The 16616-nt window shown below is 36.6% G+C and overlaps 1 protein-coding gene across 2 annotated transcripts; it reads right to left on the bottom strand.

Annotated features, from left to right (window-relative positions):
• Window positions 1-212: 212 nt before the first annotated feature.
• Window positions 213-16250, bottom strand: tspan11 (tetraspanin 11). Of its 2 annotated transcripts, XM_044107491.1 has the most exons (9): window positions 15513-16245; window positions 13598-13730; window positions 12060-12251; window positions 8282-8356; window positions 7407-7511; window positions 6954-7112; window positions 6258-6344; window positions 4073-4197; window positions 980-1116 (listed from the first exon to the last, which is right to left on the bottom strand). In XM_044107491.1, exons 2-8 carry the CDS (start codon window positions 13682-13684, stop codon window positions 4120-4122), a joined length of 783 nt encoding a protein of 260 aa, XP_043963426.1. In that variant the 5' UTR covers window positions 13685-13730; window positions 15513-16245; the 3' UTR covers window positions 980-1116; window positions 4073-4119. The 2 variants fall into 2 exon arrangements, with proteins under 2 accessions (XP_043963427.1, XP_043963426.1); XM_044107492.1 differs by lacking the exon at window positions 4073-4197 and having other exon boundaries at window positions 213-1116; window positions 15513-16250.
• Between the last annotated feature and the right edge of the window lie 366 nt (window positions 16251-16616).

Raw genomic sequence — 16616 nt, 5'->3', positions numbered from 1 at the left:
AACTACCAAACAAATACTTAAAAAAATGCAATCATCTTTAAACCAGCATAGGTGTTAACTTCTATAAAAAGTTAATGCAACAAAAAGATTTTTACCTTTATGTATAAGCTTCAGAACAACTATATTGGTCAATCAAAAGCAGCCACATGCCAGAGTTACTAGTTCATTAGCAACAATACTCATGAATTAGTACCCTTAAATAAAATGCAACATTGGCAATAATACATTCCTTTAATCAGATTAAATGATACAATGATTACAACAAGAAACAGTAACAATGAGGAACACATTTCTAATTTAAAATATTAATATCTACAGCAGAAAGTACAACGATGACAAAAAGAGACTAAATTAAATTTTTTGCTTTAATGTGAAAATGTAGATATCAGGATGCCCACAATAATTTTAAAATTAACATTTTATAGAAAGCAAAACCAGATTACCATCCATGTCTTACAAACTGTGGCTTGTTTTTAATTGAGAGCTGCATCCACTAGGTGGAGTTCTAAATTCAAAAATGTGTTAGCATTTTGTAAGAAATAACCTGTGGGCCAACTTTTGTAGGGTTGCAACTTTGAACTGACCACTAATAAATATACGCTTCACTATGTTGTGTTGTCATATTTCCTTTAAAGCTTCAAGGCACTCGGCACATAATTATTTATCCACACAATCTTGAAAAAGGGCACATTATGTTCCATCACTTCATAAACAATAACAAGTGTAGCCAGTGTCTTTTATAAATGCTTGTTTGCTCTCAAAAACTGAGGATACTGTATTAAGAAGCAAGGAGAAAAAAAAGACAAGTCTTTATTTTTGCATTAGTTACAGAAGGTAATCGTTCATCTCCATTTAAATCATGCATGTAAGCCAAATGAATATATCCTCTTCTTGTAGAACACAAGACTCAATGGCTTAATTAGTTTCCGACAGTGCTGCATGTAAACTTCACTTATATTATCTGATTGTAAATCCCAGATCCAGATGTGGAAGTCAGGTGTTGGCAGGCTTTGCCACATTTGCATGTTACCAGTGGTTTGTTGGGGTCTTGTACGCCTAGTAAGGATCCATCTTAATCCTCCTGTGCAAGCAGCAGGTGAACGCCATCCCACAGATCTGAAAACAGCAAGTGTTAAGTCAAATGCTCTCCATGGGAGACTGTGGAAACATTTAAAGCTATTGACTCAAGAGCAGTGAAGGGTTAAAAGGTGATGGATGGAGTCAGAGGCTATTAGAAAGTATGAAGCTGGTTACTATGGCAATGGGGGGTGGACCAAAGCAGTCATTACCGCAACATCAGCATGTGGGCACAAGCTTGCAAAAAAACAAAATTAAGCCGGAGGTGGTGGGAAAGTGTGCATATATTCAGACAAATATCTGCAATTTGATTCCTTCTTCGAAACTCAAGATATTCTGATTAAACTACAACTTAAAAGTTTTAGAAACAAAGTTACAAGTTTGTGAAAATTAATTCATCCTACTTGCAAGTTCACAGATGAACAGAAAGTTAAAATCAATCTTCTATACTGCAATGACCTGATGTAAAAATTTTCAAGGGCTTTTATTTTGAAATTTTCAGTAAGCTTCATTTCAAAGGGCCAAACTCATCCCATGTGTAACAGTGACAGGGTTAAATGAGTTATATACAGCCCATAGCAGCAAGTTGTTGTAAAGGCCAGCTCAGTCCTCCTCTGTTTTAACTGAACTACTAGTTAGAACTACAGTGATGCGTATTTGTAGTCCTAAGTAGCTCTCCCTGCTCTGGGTTCCGTTGCCATGGTAAATAATCCTCTCTGCCAGCTGTGAGTGAGACATCCAGGGGGAGACAATTCTCTGTTTGAGCCAGCCAGTTTGACTAAAAAAAGCATTGCAAACAACTGTTTCCGTTGGAACCGTAATACATATTCGAAACCGTTTGAAGCATATGAGAGGTCTATTTGTCCGCCATTCATATCTCTACCTCACTCACAGTATTAACAGCGATGAGATAAAAAAAAGTGTGTGCCAAGGTCTGAAATTTTTCAGAAATACATGGAAGTGAATCAGTGAGATCTGTCTGCTACCCTGGCGCATGACTTTGGTCTGAAGCACCTGGAGAGAAAACCGTGGCGCTAGATAATTTTGAAAACATTTGACCGGAGCAGGCATGCGTATCAATGTCATGACCAAGTTTGATACCAATCATGCAATATTTGTGGCGTGAGGCGAGTTAAAAAATGATTTGGGGTCAAAATGTCGCTCTGACTCTCACTCTAGCAGAGCGGCCTTCACTCTGATTTTTCCAAAATCAAAAACTTTGGGTCGCTTAGAAAGAAGTTGTGGACAAACCATAATTCATATTGACGTGCTTTCTTCACTTTAAAAGAGATCACGGACGTATCTACAAAATGAAGTTTGAATGGCGTTTCTACATGAAGTTATGACGACACAGAAAATCCTCAAAAATAGGGTATTTTTAAGATTTAGAGGTTGCTTCGTCCCCTTGACGACGAGATTTCACCTGGTGAGCTCGTTAGTGATTTTGGGGTCGTTTTTTGCTTTTTACGTCGCCATGGTAACTCCAAATCCCACCAAAAGTAATAGCACACCTCCCGGGATCGAGCCGCACGTTTTGATACCACTTTTGTGGGTGGGCTCGCAGCGGTACGAGCCGCATTCACGGTGACGGAAGAATAAGTTACGATAAAGAGACATTCTATTGGGTGTAGAACAATAGGTGCCTGCCATGCAATGCATAAGGAGAGCAGTGACTGACTTGCTTCGCAAGTCAGTCACTGCTCTCCTTATGCATTGCTATGGGCAGGCCCCAAATAGTCTAAAACCAAAGGTTGTTTTTAAATCCTGATGAACAGACAAGCCATTTTTGAGTCTCTTAAAGCCTTGAAATGTCAAGCAAGTCATAGCATCCGTTGTAGCAACTTTCAAATTCTGAGAGCAGAAATGCTTTACTATAAAAAGAATTTTATTTGATCCTTTTTCTTATCTAATTGGGCTCTAAAGCAGGGCATTTTGGATCATTTCTATTGGCATCCCTGACAAAACAACTCCACAAGATCATCACTGTACAGGTGCACCATAAGAGAGACATACGACAACCACAGCTTGCATTAGCATTCACAACTACTTGTGTGATTTTATGTTTGCTGTTTTCAGGTAGATGTAAATTTGAGAGAAAGGTGCATTGAGAGCAGCTGAAATACACTAGTCAATACATTTCATGATGTGTAGAGTCAAAACAGCTTATAAAAAGATCAAAAAACTTTCTGTCTGCATGCAATTAACCACGACCATATGCTTTGAACCATATGATAAATGAGTAATCTCACACAGAGAAAAACAAATATTTGGAATTGCATAGAATTTTTTTATTTATTTTACATTAAAATTTAAAATTTTTATCAAGTCCATAGGATCCCACGCTGATGGTGACAAGGCTTGTGTCTCGCAAGTACCAGCGAGGCTGCTGGTATTTGTGATCTTGGCCGAGTTAAGCACAAGGAGAAGGAATTAGATGCAGTGGGAACCAAACAGACAAACCACCATTGAACTCCTACCACCGACGCCACTATCATCCCACATACATGTGTAAATACTCATTTGTCATATTTTTTATTTATATATATATGACTGTCTGCATTTTGATTTAGAAATTCTATGAAAAAAATAAATCTCCAAATACTTAATATGCTTCAAGTTATTTACTGTAGCTTTCCCCTTTCTGTCAAAGGCATTTTAAAACATGGAGCTGTGTGAAAACAGAAAAACTACTTCCTATTAACTATGAAAAGGCACAATAGGCAGCTGGGCAGTTTGGTTTAACTAAGCCATTCACTGGCAACCTTATTTTTTTTATGACTTCCCATTACAACAACATCCATTAGCAGCATATTTTCGTACAAAGCCATGCAGATGCATGCTTTAAACAACACAAAGACAAAAATCTAAAAAAATATAAAAAACAGAATGGATTTCATTCTGTGTTCATGCAGACTGCAGATTTTATATGTGGCACATAGCATGCATGCAAACAAGGACAAACATGCAGTCGAATATCCATACAGCATCTTCCAACCTTGTCTATCCATTTGATTAAAAGCACCAAGGAGCTCTAGAGCCAAATTACAATGCACCGAAGTCCTCTTCCTCTTCCTTATAGAGCAGATAGATAAAGCAGGCTGTCAAGAGTGCCCCGGCCAGCTACAGTGAAACCAAATATACAAAGCAAAGACATTTGCAACGCATGTAAGTCAGAATAATATAATACAGTTGCTGGGTTAACATCAAACATGAAAAACAAAAGAATTATGTTGCCATGTTAAGTAACAGACAAAAAGTTAGAGTGAATGAGAGATGATGTAAGGGTGTGCCACAAAGAAAAAGCAAATATTTGGAATGGAAAGGCTTAGATTAATAAACAGCAAAGTTCCCACAAGTCCAACTCAAAAATCCATATTTTTAAACTTAAAGCAGGTCCTGCAAACAATCTGGACAAATTCCACAATACATAAAACAATGGCCACTGGTCATTTGGTACCTTCACAGTTGGTCGTTTGAGCCAGTACGTTTCATCGCAGTTTTACTAAACAACAACTTCTTGCTTTGAAGCAATTTTCTAAATTGTGCTCATTGAGTGACAAGGAAATCTGGTTATGCAATGGATCATTTTTACTAGCAGGTTACTTAGAATAATTTTTTTGATCAGATGACAAATTTCATATTTTTAAAAAATGGTTAACTGACCCAAACTGGCATCATATGCAGATATCATATAGTAACATCTTCTTTGGTTCTAGTGTATATAGATTATTTCTAAGAGTTTGACAAAAACACAAGTTGTAATGTGGAAAAAAAATAAAATAATCCATTATTTAGGCAGTAGAAAATAAAAATCTGCTGACTCTCTGCTGTACATGGAAAATTATCAAATCAAATTTGATTACAAGTTCACCCCAATGCAGAGGATCCCTGACTGTAGACTTGGAGCATTGTAAAGCACTTACCATATTATTAATAAAATTCATTTGTATTTTTTAGTGGTACAGTTGCATACAAAAATGACTGATAGTGAAGCATACATTTTGATTGTGGGCAAGTTGGATTATTTATTTATTTTTTATCATTTGTTTATGTTGAGCTCTGATTGCATACAGTGATAAATTTAAAGATAAAAAGTTTGCCGTGCTTTTTTCTACACTAATTTTATTTTCTATACTAAACAATTCTTTAGTATACGTACTAAAGAATTCTGGAAAAAAAACGGATGAATCGAGCCCATCGATGCACATAGAATGTTCTTCATAATCTACCTCTTCTCTGAGGTTGGTCCATTTTGATGCTTTTGGAATGAAACACTTTTTATAGCAACAGTAGATGGAAAGCTGAATTTTACTTATTTCTGAACAGCACTATCCATCAATAATGCAACATCTTATATTTTGCCATTTTAAGTCTTCATTGCTTTAGATGCAATTCAAGCCTCATTTTTTTTTTTTCATTAGCATTCAGATGCTCAAATAAAACTGAACAGACTGCAGAATGGGTCGGAAATTTTCTTTGAGATGAAGAAAACTAGCATGGTGGCCACAAACTAATAAGATTCTGCAGAACAGGAAAGCAGTCAACTTCCAAAAAACTAACAGAATACTACATAAGTGTTTTTCATGTTCCTACTGACCACCAGCTTGAAAATCCCTTTATCTTATAAAAATGAAATACAGCATTACAATTCACCTTAAACATTTTTGCATGCTAGTAAGTAAGCCTATTGGACAGAGTCCATCATCCATCAAACAATAAAGCTCAAAGGATCCATTTCTAGTGGTGAATGATGCAACACCTATGAGCACTTTTGAATGTTTTTGTTGATGTTCTCACCAGAAGTGTTTTTGCATGGGGTAAACAGAATGGTATGGCAGATTAGAGTATATGCACCAAACAGCTTCACGGTGTTTAAAAGCATGGGTCCATTTCAGCATGGAACAAATAAAAAGGACTGATGATGAAGCAGAGTCATCAGTGTAAAATGGAAAAAACACTAATATATATAAAGGTTTCTGACCTGCCATGTTAGATTCTCAGTAATGGAAAGATTAAAAACCCGTCCACCGGCGTTGTGTAAGGTCTTTATTCAACAGAGGCTCATTATTTTATAAAAATAATGTCTGATTAGGGTAGATTTTTTTGGTTGCTGATGTTTCCATGGACAGCAGTATTCTGCTTCTCTACACAACATTACAACTCTGTCATGTTCTACTTACCTGAAGACAGGCCACACCAATTCCCACAGCACCAATGACCAATAGATGGTCTGCAAGGAACTGCTCCAGCTTAGTGATGCAACCACCCTGGAGAGAGTAAAGATGTCATTTACAAGAAAAGCCAATAAACAGAACACTGTTTTCATTTCCACACATGTAAATAAAAATTTATACAGCAAACAAGAAAACTTCCCGCAGGGAAAAGAAAAAAAAAAAGGGATTTTTCATTATTATTTACTTACCGTAATATATTCTCAGCATGCAGTCATCTAAGCATTGGTCCCCAAGAGAAAGTTTAAAAATGCAATAGCGCAAAAACTATAAAATGTACTGCATTTTTAATCTAAACCTAAAATATTACAAATGCATCATAAATTGTTTGTGATTACCATGAAGTAGTCATGTTTATGCCTCAGCAGACAATCTAGGTATTGTAAATTACAAATGGGGGAAAGGCAAGGATTTTGGACTAAAATATAGAAAACTATTCTTTCCTTTTCTAATAGTTCACAATTATACACTTCTGTGAGTCTGTCTATATTTTGAAGTTTAAAAATGACAATTACAAGGACCACAGATACTATTGTTGCTTGTCTTCTCCGTGTGACAACACGAGATAACATGGACTTTGTTTCCAAAGGCTTTTAAGATCAGTTAGGATGGCATTTACCACCTTTCCATGAGATGAACACTCACCTCCACTTTATAGATGTTGGACGGATGGTCCCTCCTGCCACAGTCAGGCGTAATGGTTTTACAGCAGCTGTCAGGCACCACCCTGTTCCCCGACTGCTCTGATCTAATGTACATACTCAGCATCCAATCCTGAGAGTTGTTGCTGCCACAGCACTTGAACTGAAGAAGCAGAAAAATAAAGCAATGAGTTGGCTGGTATCTTATCTTAGCATAAAAATAAATCCTTTTTTTTTTTTCTTTTTTTGGTGCAACTCATCTTGCAATATTATAATTTTCTAGATTTACAATTCCTGCAATTGAAAGTTAATTTCTGCAGTTCAGCTTTTTTAGGCAAAGTTTAAAGTTACATCCATGTAATTAACAACAAATGTACTTGGTTATGCTTGCTGACAGAGCAAGCAAGTGGAGACATAAAGTCAAGCACATTGATTAACTTTCAAATATTTCTCATACATCTTGTTGCAGTCTGTCCACTGCGGATGTGATTGTCTCCTTCCCTTGCTGAGCATAATTCTCAGTCATTGTCTGGTTGAGGTGCTCCTTCAGTTCCTCACTCAGCTATAAAAAAATACAAAGAGAAGAAGAGGCACAAAATGAGAGCAAAGAAGAAGGAGACACTTATTTTAATGAAGGAGAAGTACTGAATGTGTTCCATAGGTGATTTATTCTGAAACATGTTAAGCATACCCAAAACAACAAAATACTGAATCTTGGGGCAACGAGCACAAAGTTGTTTTTTTTTTTTTGTAACTAAAAAATATGTTTAAGTTGAAATCTACCATTTTCCCTTGGATCTGACAGCAGTCTACTAGTGAAAATTCTGAAAGCCATAATCATAGATGAAACCTCTCCAATTAAAGAAAGAGAACATTTTGATTTGACAAACAGAAAAATCTTTTCTTTTCGTGTTAGCGTGGTTACTGTCATGTGTTTATGACTGGTCGCTAACAAAGCTGGAGACCTTTGCAGAACAACTTTACATAACCATGACTAAATTACACAATATGACTCTGGTAAATGCTCAAAGGAAGCAGGCAGCACTATGTTTCAATTGTAGAGAAGAGGAGGCCAAATACAAAAGTGCACCTTTCCAAATGTATGCTTTTTTTGGGGGGGTGGAAAATTTTTCAAAAATTATGTGCATTTGTTTTGCCAATTTAAAGTTATAATTTTGCTCGAGATGGTCTGTCGCATAAAATCCTGATTAAATATATTGCTGCTACTGCAGTTGAATCTCAACCCCCCTAAACTTTTACACATGCAGATATTTCGTAGTGCCTTTCATTTCTGTACACATTAAAGTTTAGTCAGCAGGGTTCAGAACTTACCCTCTGGTAGTAAACATAAGCCAGCACGCCAGCCACCAACTCAATCAAGAATATTAACAGCAGGAAGAAGAAATACTGAAAATTAGACAAAAGGAGAAAGCAGAAATTTGATAAATTAGTCCTAGGATTTTAAAGCATTGAGACATTTTACTGTCACAATCATCCACAGAGTTGTCAATTGAACCAACTTCTCAGCAGCTCAAGCTGCTTCAAATTGTGACGGTTCAATATAAATTTCCATCATCTGTCATTCAGTTGCATGCGTCACTTCTGACACAGATGGCAATGCTGCCAGAAAATAAGATGAGTAGAATACAGTTTGACAGCCTGTGGAATCTGATTTCTTTGGGGAATCTATAAATGGATGAATCCTGCATGAATCCATTGCAAATATACTTTTTTTTCTCTTTTTAATCAAAATCCAAGTATTCAAATAATGACTGTGATCTTGGTTACTAATAGAACAAAAACATTCATACAGTTTGAAATATCAAATTAAATCTATTTTTCAAAAATCTGAACTTGTGAACAAACAAAAGGCACACAGAAAGAAACTGTGCCAAACAAGTTATTGTCTATCTATGCCTAATGAGCAAGATAAAAACTGAACTTTTCTTGGCTCACATAATAAGAACACATTTATTTGTAAAATGGGTCCTGCACATAACACAGGCACACAGAGCTAATTAGACTAATTAGCTGTCAGAGTGGGACAAAATGGTGTAACCACAGCTCTGCTGATACCTCTCCAAAGCTCATTATAGAGACAGATGTTAGCACAGGGGCCAACAAAGTAACGCCAAACTACTGGTAGTAAACATCTGCAGGGATGCAACAGGAGCTACTGGAGAATAACATGACCATTTTACCCAACTGTTCTCGTTTAGAATCAACTTGGCAAAATCAGGCAAATTCCACTTTAGTGGGATGCATCGGTCAACAAATAAACAGTTTCAAAAGAGAATGTTTGGTGTGGTTTTGTCCAGCCAGATGGCATCTGTGTTTCTTTGTGAATTTACACTGGTTAACTGGTGGACTTGGGCTCATTAGCCTGTCTGCATTGGTAATCCTTTTTAGGGAAAGTGAGTGATTCAGAAGGAAACGTCACTTTATGGAACAAGCATTAACCAGACCAAGCGGTTTTTAAAGGAACTTGGTTCAAACTGGTAGCTGAAGATTATGAAAAAGTGCTTTCATGTGTATTATGGTTGCCAAATAAAAAACACATTTAGTATTTTGCAGCGACAGCTCAGATGATTTTTTGAGCCTTGAAGGAGAAAATTTAATTTAAAAACTATGAAGATAAAAATACAAAAAAACATTACAGAGCAAAACTGTATACACAAGAAAATAGCTTTGTTACATGATGAGACAGGCATGCATGTGGGTAGCTTTTTTCTAAGAGGAGTGATGTTTATCTTAGTTAATTAACTCTTAGAAAATAAGCAATAACAAAAACACTGTATATAGCATGTTGTGACACACTACAGACACATCTATGAAGATTAACAAAATATGAGATCAGCCAAGTTGACTTTATTAACAATAAGTTAAGAAAAGCAAGAAGCTAAAATTCTTACCATTTGATGCATCGTTGTGAAAACTACAGATAATTTATTTGACTGACATACTCTTCCAGCCACAGCAAAAACCAGGCTGCTCAGATGTTCTATGTACTGACTGATTTCTAGTCTCTAGTGGAACATACCTAGCCAAAGGAAGAAACTGAAGTCACAGATATAAACAAAAGTAAACTGTCAGGTAAGGAGGGGCCAATATATTTTCATACAACTGTGAACTGTAAATACTTAATTAACTTGCCTGTAGAAAGTGGTACTTTGTTGCTGCAATGTTATCATTAATAGTGTCATACAGAAACCAGTTTCTCTGGGTCACAAAAAAAAAAAAAATAACATAATTTTCTGAGAACAGAAAAAGCAAATGCTCCATCCAAGCATTATTCATTCCCAATTACAGTCTATAAACAGAGCAAGGAGGCTGCTGGTGTGAAAGCAAAAATACACAGCATATTTCTATAATCCTCTATACGACGAACTTGTAACTCCTGCAAGCACCTTGCTCTCTCATATTCCTGCATCCATCAACAGTTGATAGGCAGACCTATAAATAGACCTGCAGCAGAGAACATTCACCTCCCACCTGCTTCTGTCCCTGTGGGCCCCTTCCTTGTAAAATAATGAGGACACTGAGAGCCTCGTCAGAGTCATTTGTTACCATCTTGTGACAGACCTTTAAAACAAGGTTGGCACAGAAGAGACCCATGTTGTGCTCCTGCGCAGGTGTAACGTACCTGCCCAGAAGCAGCACAAATTGATGTACAAGAGAGTGACGATTTGGGTTGGAGGAGTTCAAAGGGCAACTTGGGACCATTAAGCTGGAGCATCAGAGGCAAATATCAATTACTCATGTCCACCATCTTCCTCAAATAACAAATGGTAGCGCAGATACACTCTTCATCAGCATAAGAATAATAACTTGGGTTTTAAGATCTCTTAAATCTTTATTAATCTTTCGGATTGGAATAATTTCACAAAAACTTCAAAAATGTTAATTTCAAACTGGATGTACTAGTCTAACATCCCTGTAGATTTTCTCAAAGTCACACTGGGTCAATAAGGTCAAAATGGTGACACGTTATTGATGATTTTGGGAAAATCTAACAGGAGGCTAAGATAAGGTGTCTGGAAAGGCCCTCAAACATGTTGGAAATATATCAAATATGCCTAAAATACTTCTCCATTTAAGTAAACTAATCAATATCCATGAATATACTGCTAAGTCAGAAAATTAAACATCTAGCAGAAGGTTTTTAATGGCTACACTAAGTGTGCAGTGTTCTGCCTCTTGGTAAGAGACATTTATTCAGATACCAGTTGGAGTGCAAGTACAAATGTTTCAATTTTTCCAATTTTTAGCAGCCTTACATTAGACAAAATCGGCATTAAGGACATGGTTCTACAATTTCTTAAACTTACTGGTGGCACCATTTCAAATTAACAATGCAGATTCTACAATAGATTCTGCTTCAATATAATTGAAATACCAAGTTTACTAATGATATTTATCTTTAACACTACCCATAAACTAAAACACACATTTCCCTTAAGAATTGTTTTAATTATTGATAAAAGTAAAGGACAAAAAAAAAATTTATCCTCTGAGGCAGCAATATGTTGTTGCCTACTTTTCAAGGGTGCAAACACAATACATTTTAGCACAAGCATAAACAAATGCAAATCAAGTTCACAAGTTACAATCTGTTCTCAAGCTGCTAAAAATGCTTAATATGGTGATCCATTTAGCAACTATATCATTTTAAATTCAAATTCATCTATTAAAGTCCCACAATAAATATAGAATTCCTGCAGATTGTGAGTTTATGTAAAACTCTGAACTGTACATATATTTCCTGTTTCTTATTATTCCATATGCATACAAGATAAATGTTGAGCTAATTATTCCAAAAAGCAAACCCTCTTTCCCCCCCCCCCCTTCCTCGCATTCAATTTTATGTCATCCCACATTTTGTCTTTGCTTTAGATGATAGATTTAGCTAGGAAAGAAAATAAATGTAAATGGTTTATTTAAAAAAAAAAAAAAAAGTGATGCAAGTGTAATGTGTTACATTATTAAGCAAGTTAGAAGCCACACAGAGTAGACAGACAAAAAAAAACTAACTGATCCCCTCATATCATTGTGACTAGAAGTAAAGATTTGAACAGGAACTCTCATGAATGTGTTTCAACTCGTGTCTCACCGTAGAAAGGCAGCTTCTCTGTTCCCGGATAACAGCGCAGCAGCCCAAGAAGCCAGTAACAACCACTAGGCTGCCAGCCAGGATCAAGATATACGCTGAAACAGCAAAAGTGCTGGAGGCCAACAGACTAAGGTAGTCACTCTTCTCCACCAGGGTCCACACTCCTACACCCAAGACTGCAGCTCCACCCACCTGCAAGTGCAAAAAAATAAAATAAAAAAAAACAATGTAATCAGTGTTTCAAAAACGTGTTGCAAATAACTACATAAAAAAAAAAAAGACCAGCATGATATAACAGCACTTTTGTAGAAAAGGAAGAGTGCCATTAGATGAGTCAGAGGACGGTGGAAAAGTACAAAACGGGCCATAAATTAGGGCAGAGGGGAGAAAAGAGAGAGGAAACCTGAGGAGAAACATAGAAAAGTGGCACAAAAAAAAAAAAACACCCACAGGAGCACTGAGACTTTGGAGAGTAAGAAAGGAACATAATGACTACTTCCTTCCAAACAATCCTGAGTGACTGACCCAGGGAGGTTCTAGATCCGTTTTTCACATCTCAGGAGGTTCACAGGCTGACAAATAGGAAATGCCTTAGAAAGCATTTCACCGTCATCCTCCCTTCCTTCTTAGTCTACAGCAGCGCTTCTCAATTCCAGTCCTCAGGCCCCCCCTGCTCTGCATGTTTTATTTAGATGTACCTCTACTCCAGAGCAGCTGATTCAAATGATTGAAACACCTAAAACCATGACCATCAAGTGCTGCAGAAGCCTGTTAATCACCCACATATTCAATCCAGGTGTGTGGTAGAAGGGAAACACCTAAAACATGCAGGACAGGGGGGCGCGAGGACCGGAATTGAGAAACACTGCTCTACAGCAAGATCTTCTCAATCACAAAAAGATATCACAAGTTAAGGAAACATTACTATGATAAGAAACCCAGTCAGAAATAACTTCATATCAGGAAAAAAAATTCATTAAAATTTTCACAGACTAAATGCTGTAAAAAACTACTTCTAATTTTATTATAGTAGATTGTAAGTAAATAGTAAAACTTTTTTTTCTTAAAGAAATCTGAAAAGTCCAGCACACTTTTGCATTCATACCCCACCTTGTCTAAAAAAAAAAAAAAAAAAAAAACTTTTGGGACTATTAAAAGTTGCAGATTGTTAGAAATATTTTTATTTTAGTTTTGCTTAATTATCTTTGCAAAACAGCTCAAGCTCATACTGCAATGGTTTTCTTCTTGCTGCTTTCCCCTAGAGGTCAAGTTTGCGTGTTGCACAACAGTCCTGTCTACAGATTTTTCTCAACTGAAAACCACGGTTCCTTTTCCTTCTGCCTCACAAATATGCTCCAGTTCAAGGTAATTTTTCCACTTACAAGCAAACCCCCAAATAATAACCTCACTTTAGGCTGACAAGATGTACACTTTTCAAAACTTTGTGGCTGTTCTAGAGCTGTTCAACCTGTTCTCATAGAAAATGAAGCATAAGGAAAGTGACATAATTTAGATATTTCCTACTGAAAGCCACTTACCCAAAAAAGAAAGTTAAACAGAAAGAGCAGGTACTTGAGGCAAACTGTCAACCAGTCTTCCTCATCATCTTTATAAGCCATTGACATCTTCTTAGCTGTAGGTTGCTCCAGAGAACACAGACTTTATTCTTTCCTGTAAAAGAAAAGAAAAAACAAACAATGGAAGGAAAAATTTGACATTTTGAAGTGTGGTTTTATAAATGGTTACATATTGCAACTTGCTGCAGTAGATCTGGTCAGTTCGTGGTTTCTCCTGCACAAACATTTGAATTTGCATTTCATTGCTGATTTATGAGGTATTGTTTACATAATCTTTAGCACATTTGACATGCTAACATGTTTTGAGTTGAGAAACACAAAAGAACAGCTTTGATTTGCTTTCCTCTTTCTTACAGTATTCCCACATCACAGAAGGTATCTGATGCATTTATGATCTCCAAGTAACCCAAGGGCAAAAAAAAACAAATAAAAATTAAAAAATTGCAGAATCGTCTTTTCTTATGTCACAACATACACCCTTCATTATTCACAGCACGGAACAAGCCGTATCCGTTTGAATGATTAATAGAGAAGAGTGTGTGGTACTGAGTCTGTAAATAAAAGGTCAGGGAGTGGAAAGCACTTAGATCCATAAAACTGATCTATAGTGTTTCCTTCAAATCGACAGCAGGGGAGGAAAAAAAAAAAAGATAAGAAAAACATCATAAGTTCAATAAGCCATCCAACAAATTCTAAAACAAGGACTGGATCAGTCAATAGTGCCTTCAAAATAGAAGGTGTCCATACACTTTATTTATTTATTCTTTTTTCTTTGCTTATAATATTTATTATATTGTGCTTCTACAACAAATTTCAATGTAGTTTAAAGCAAAAAACAAGAGTACACTTTTGTGCATCCATCCAAGAATGCACTTTTGTGCATTTCACCTTTGTGAAATTACAATGGTTGAGGTAACGATGCAAGTGGAAATCTTCAAAACCGATTATCTGACCCATAAGTATTTTTATACAAATTTTTTTACCGTTACAGTTAGGGGAAAATATTAGTATGGTGGCCCTCTGGCAAGGTAGGTTCTGGGTTTTAATCTCAATTCGTCTGCATGGAGTTTGCATGCCTCGGTTGTCTCCAGGTGTTCAGGCTTCTATAGTCCTAAAGCAAACCCGTTAGGTCAATTAGTTATTCAAAATTGTCAATCAGTATTAAGTATGAGTACGTGTAACTTTTGTAGTCACTTAAACGTTACAATTTTGGTTATTTTTCAAAAAAATATTTTATGTTGCATCTATACTTCTCTTAAAAGTTACAAAATACATTTGTTCTTTTAGGAATTTCAATTTTTACCTTCATAACAAAGAAATGCTTTTTTTTTAACCCCTCTTTTACATTTAATTAGTTTGAATTTTTCTCATGACTATTTTGTGCATTCTTGACCTTTTGTTTTAAGCACTTTGTGTTACATTTGACATTATACAATAAAATGAAGTCTGATTGATTAAATAAAAATTATCTAATAAGTTATTGTATAATATACTAAACGTTTCTTCTTTTTAAGCGAAAAGCTTTTATCACAAGGCCTCCCAGTCAGTGCTCAGTTCAAGTCTTCTGCACAGAAACGCTTTGAACCTATTTTTCTCCGGGAAAAAAAGCCTCGCCCCCTCACGTTTTAGAACTTTGACCACCCTGTTGTGTCTATCGCTGTCATAAAAGGCGGAAACATTAAGAAAATATCCATTTTGTTCTACGGCACAGGACAAACTTTCTTAGGCACTTCCTCGAACACGGGACATACGCAGTCGAGCATCCTCGGAAAAAAAACACACCTGCGTTGGTGATACGCAGGATAAAGTTTAATAACATTACCGCACACTTATCGAAAAACAAGCGTCACATTCTCACAACAAGAACAATACTCACCGTTTTAGCGCTGGAAGAAGGGCTTCGGGTTCCTTCTGTTCCCTCCGGAGCTTAGAGGACACCGCTGCAGCGGTGGGCGTTTTGTCCGGTCAAGCTTGTTGCTTTCACGGTAATCCAATGTTTGCTATAGTGGTGCGTTCGAGTGCAGCTCGAATTTTTAAATACTATATTCTTTAGACTGACGCACGTCATGAAAGGCTTTTTTTTTTCTTTCAATAAAGAATTGTGTATTTTTATTAAATGTATGTACTTCTTTTGAGAACCACATACGTTTAATTTTTTTATTCAAAACAAACGTGATCTAATTAAAGTTCAAGATATCAGTTCCATGATCCTAACTCCCTCCTATTCCACTCGTTGTTGCCACTCTTTAAATACTGTCTCCAACATTCGTTGACATAAAACTGAATAAAACTAAATTTGGAGTAACATAAAGCTGACATACACATGTAGGAGCCACCATGAGGAAGACAAGTCCTGGGCTTTCACTTTTTACAGGGTCACTCTGTTTTCACTGGGAGATGAAAAGAAATGAGTGAAACAGATCTAATCATATGAATGTGCATCCACTGTCCCCAGAGGATCGTTGTTAGTCTGATTTATCCACTTACAGACCAGTTTTGACATTGGCATGGGGTCATTGTCCTGAAGGACCATCCATTTTTGTCCAGGCTGTTGTTTTGAGGTAAATTTGAAGAATTTAAAGATACTATTTGTTTTTCATTTCTCCATCCACTTTCTGCAAAGCACCAGTTCCACCAGTAGTAAACTTGCTTGTCAGTTGGAATAACGCCAATGTGCTTATATCAGGGGTCTCAAACTCCAGTCCTCGAGGGCCGCTGTCCCGCTGTTTTTAGATGTGCCACAGGTAAAAAAACACTGGAATGAAATGGCTTAATTACCTCCTCCTTGTGTAAATTAGTTCTCCAGAGTCTTGCTAACGACCTAATTATTCTATTCAGGTGTGGTGCAGCAGAGGCACATCTAAAGGTTGCAGGACTGCGGCCCTCAAGGACTGGAGTTTGAGACCCCTGCGACATAGATGAAGCTACAAGTTAGCTATTTTTTGGTGAACTGGTGAACACAGACAGAAATTTCTTATAC

The sequence above is a fragment of the Gambusia affinis genome, linkage group LG23, assembly GCF_019740435.1.
Source record: "Gambusia affinis linkage group LG23, SWU_Gaff_1.0, whole genome shotgun sequence".
NCBI classification, from domain to species: Eukaryota; Metazoa; Chordata; class Actinopteri; order Cyprinodontiformes; family Poeciliidae; genus Gambusia; species Gambusia affinis.
The sequence above is the reverse complement of the archived record's forward strand: the minus strand, read 5'-3'. Positions and strand labels throughout refer to the sequence as shown.

Excerpts from the sequence above, each read along its gene's own strand:
- tspan11 (XM_044107491.1), bottom strand. The coding sequence starts at position 13,684 with ATGTCAATGGCTTATAAAGATGATGAGGAAGACTGGTTGACAGTTTGC. Across the intron at positions 12,252-13,597 it reads TGTTTAACTTTCTTTTTTGG|GTGGGTGGAGCTGCAGTCTT; the intron begins GTAAGTGGCTTT and ends TTGCACTTGCAG. Across the intron at positions 6,345-6,953 it reads CCAACATCTATAAAGTGGAG|GGTGGTTGCATCACTAAGCT; the intron begins GTGAGTGTTCAT and ends TACTCTCTCCAG.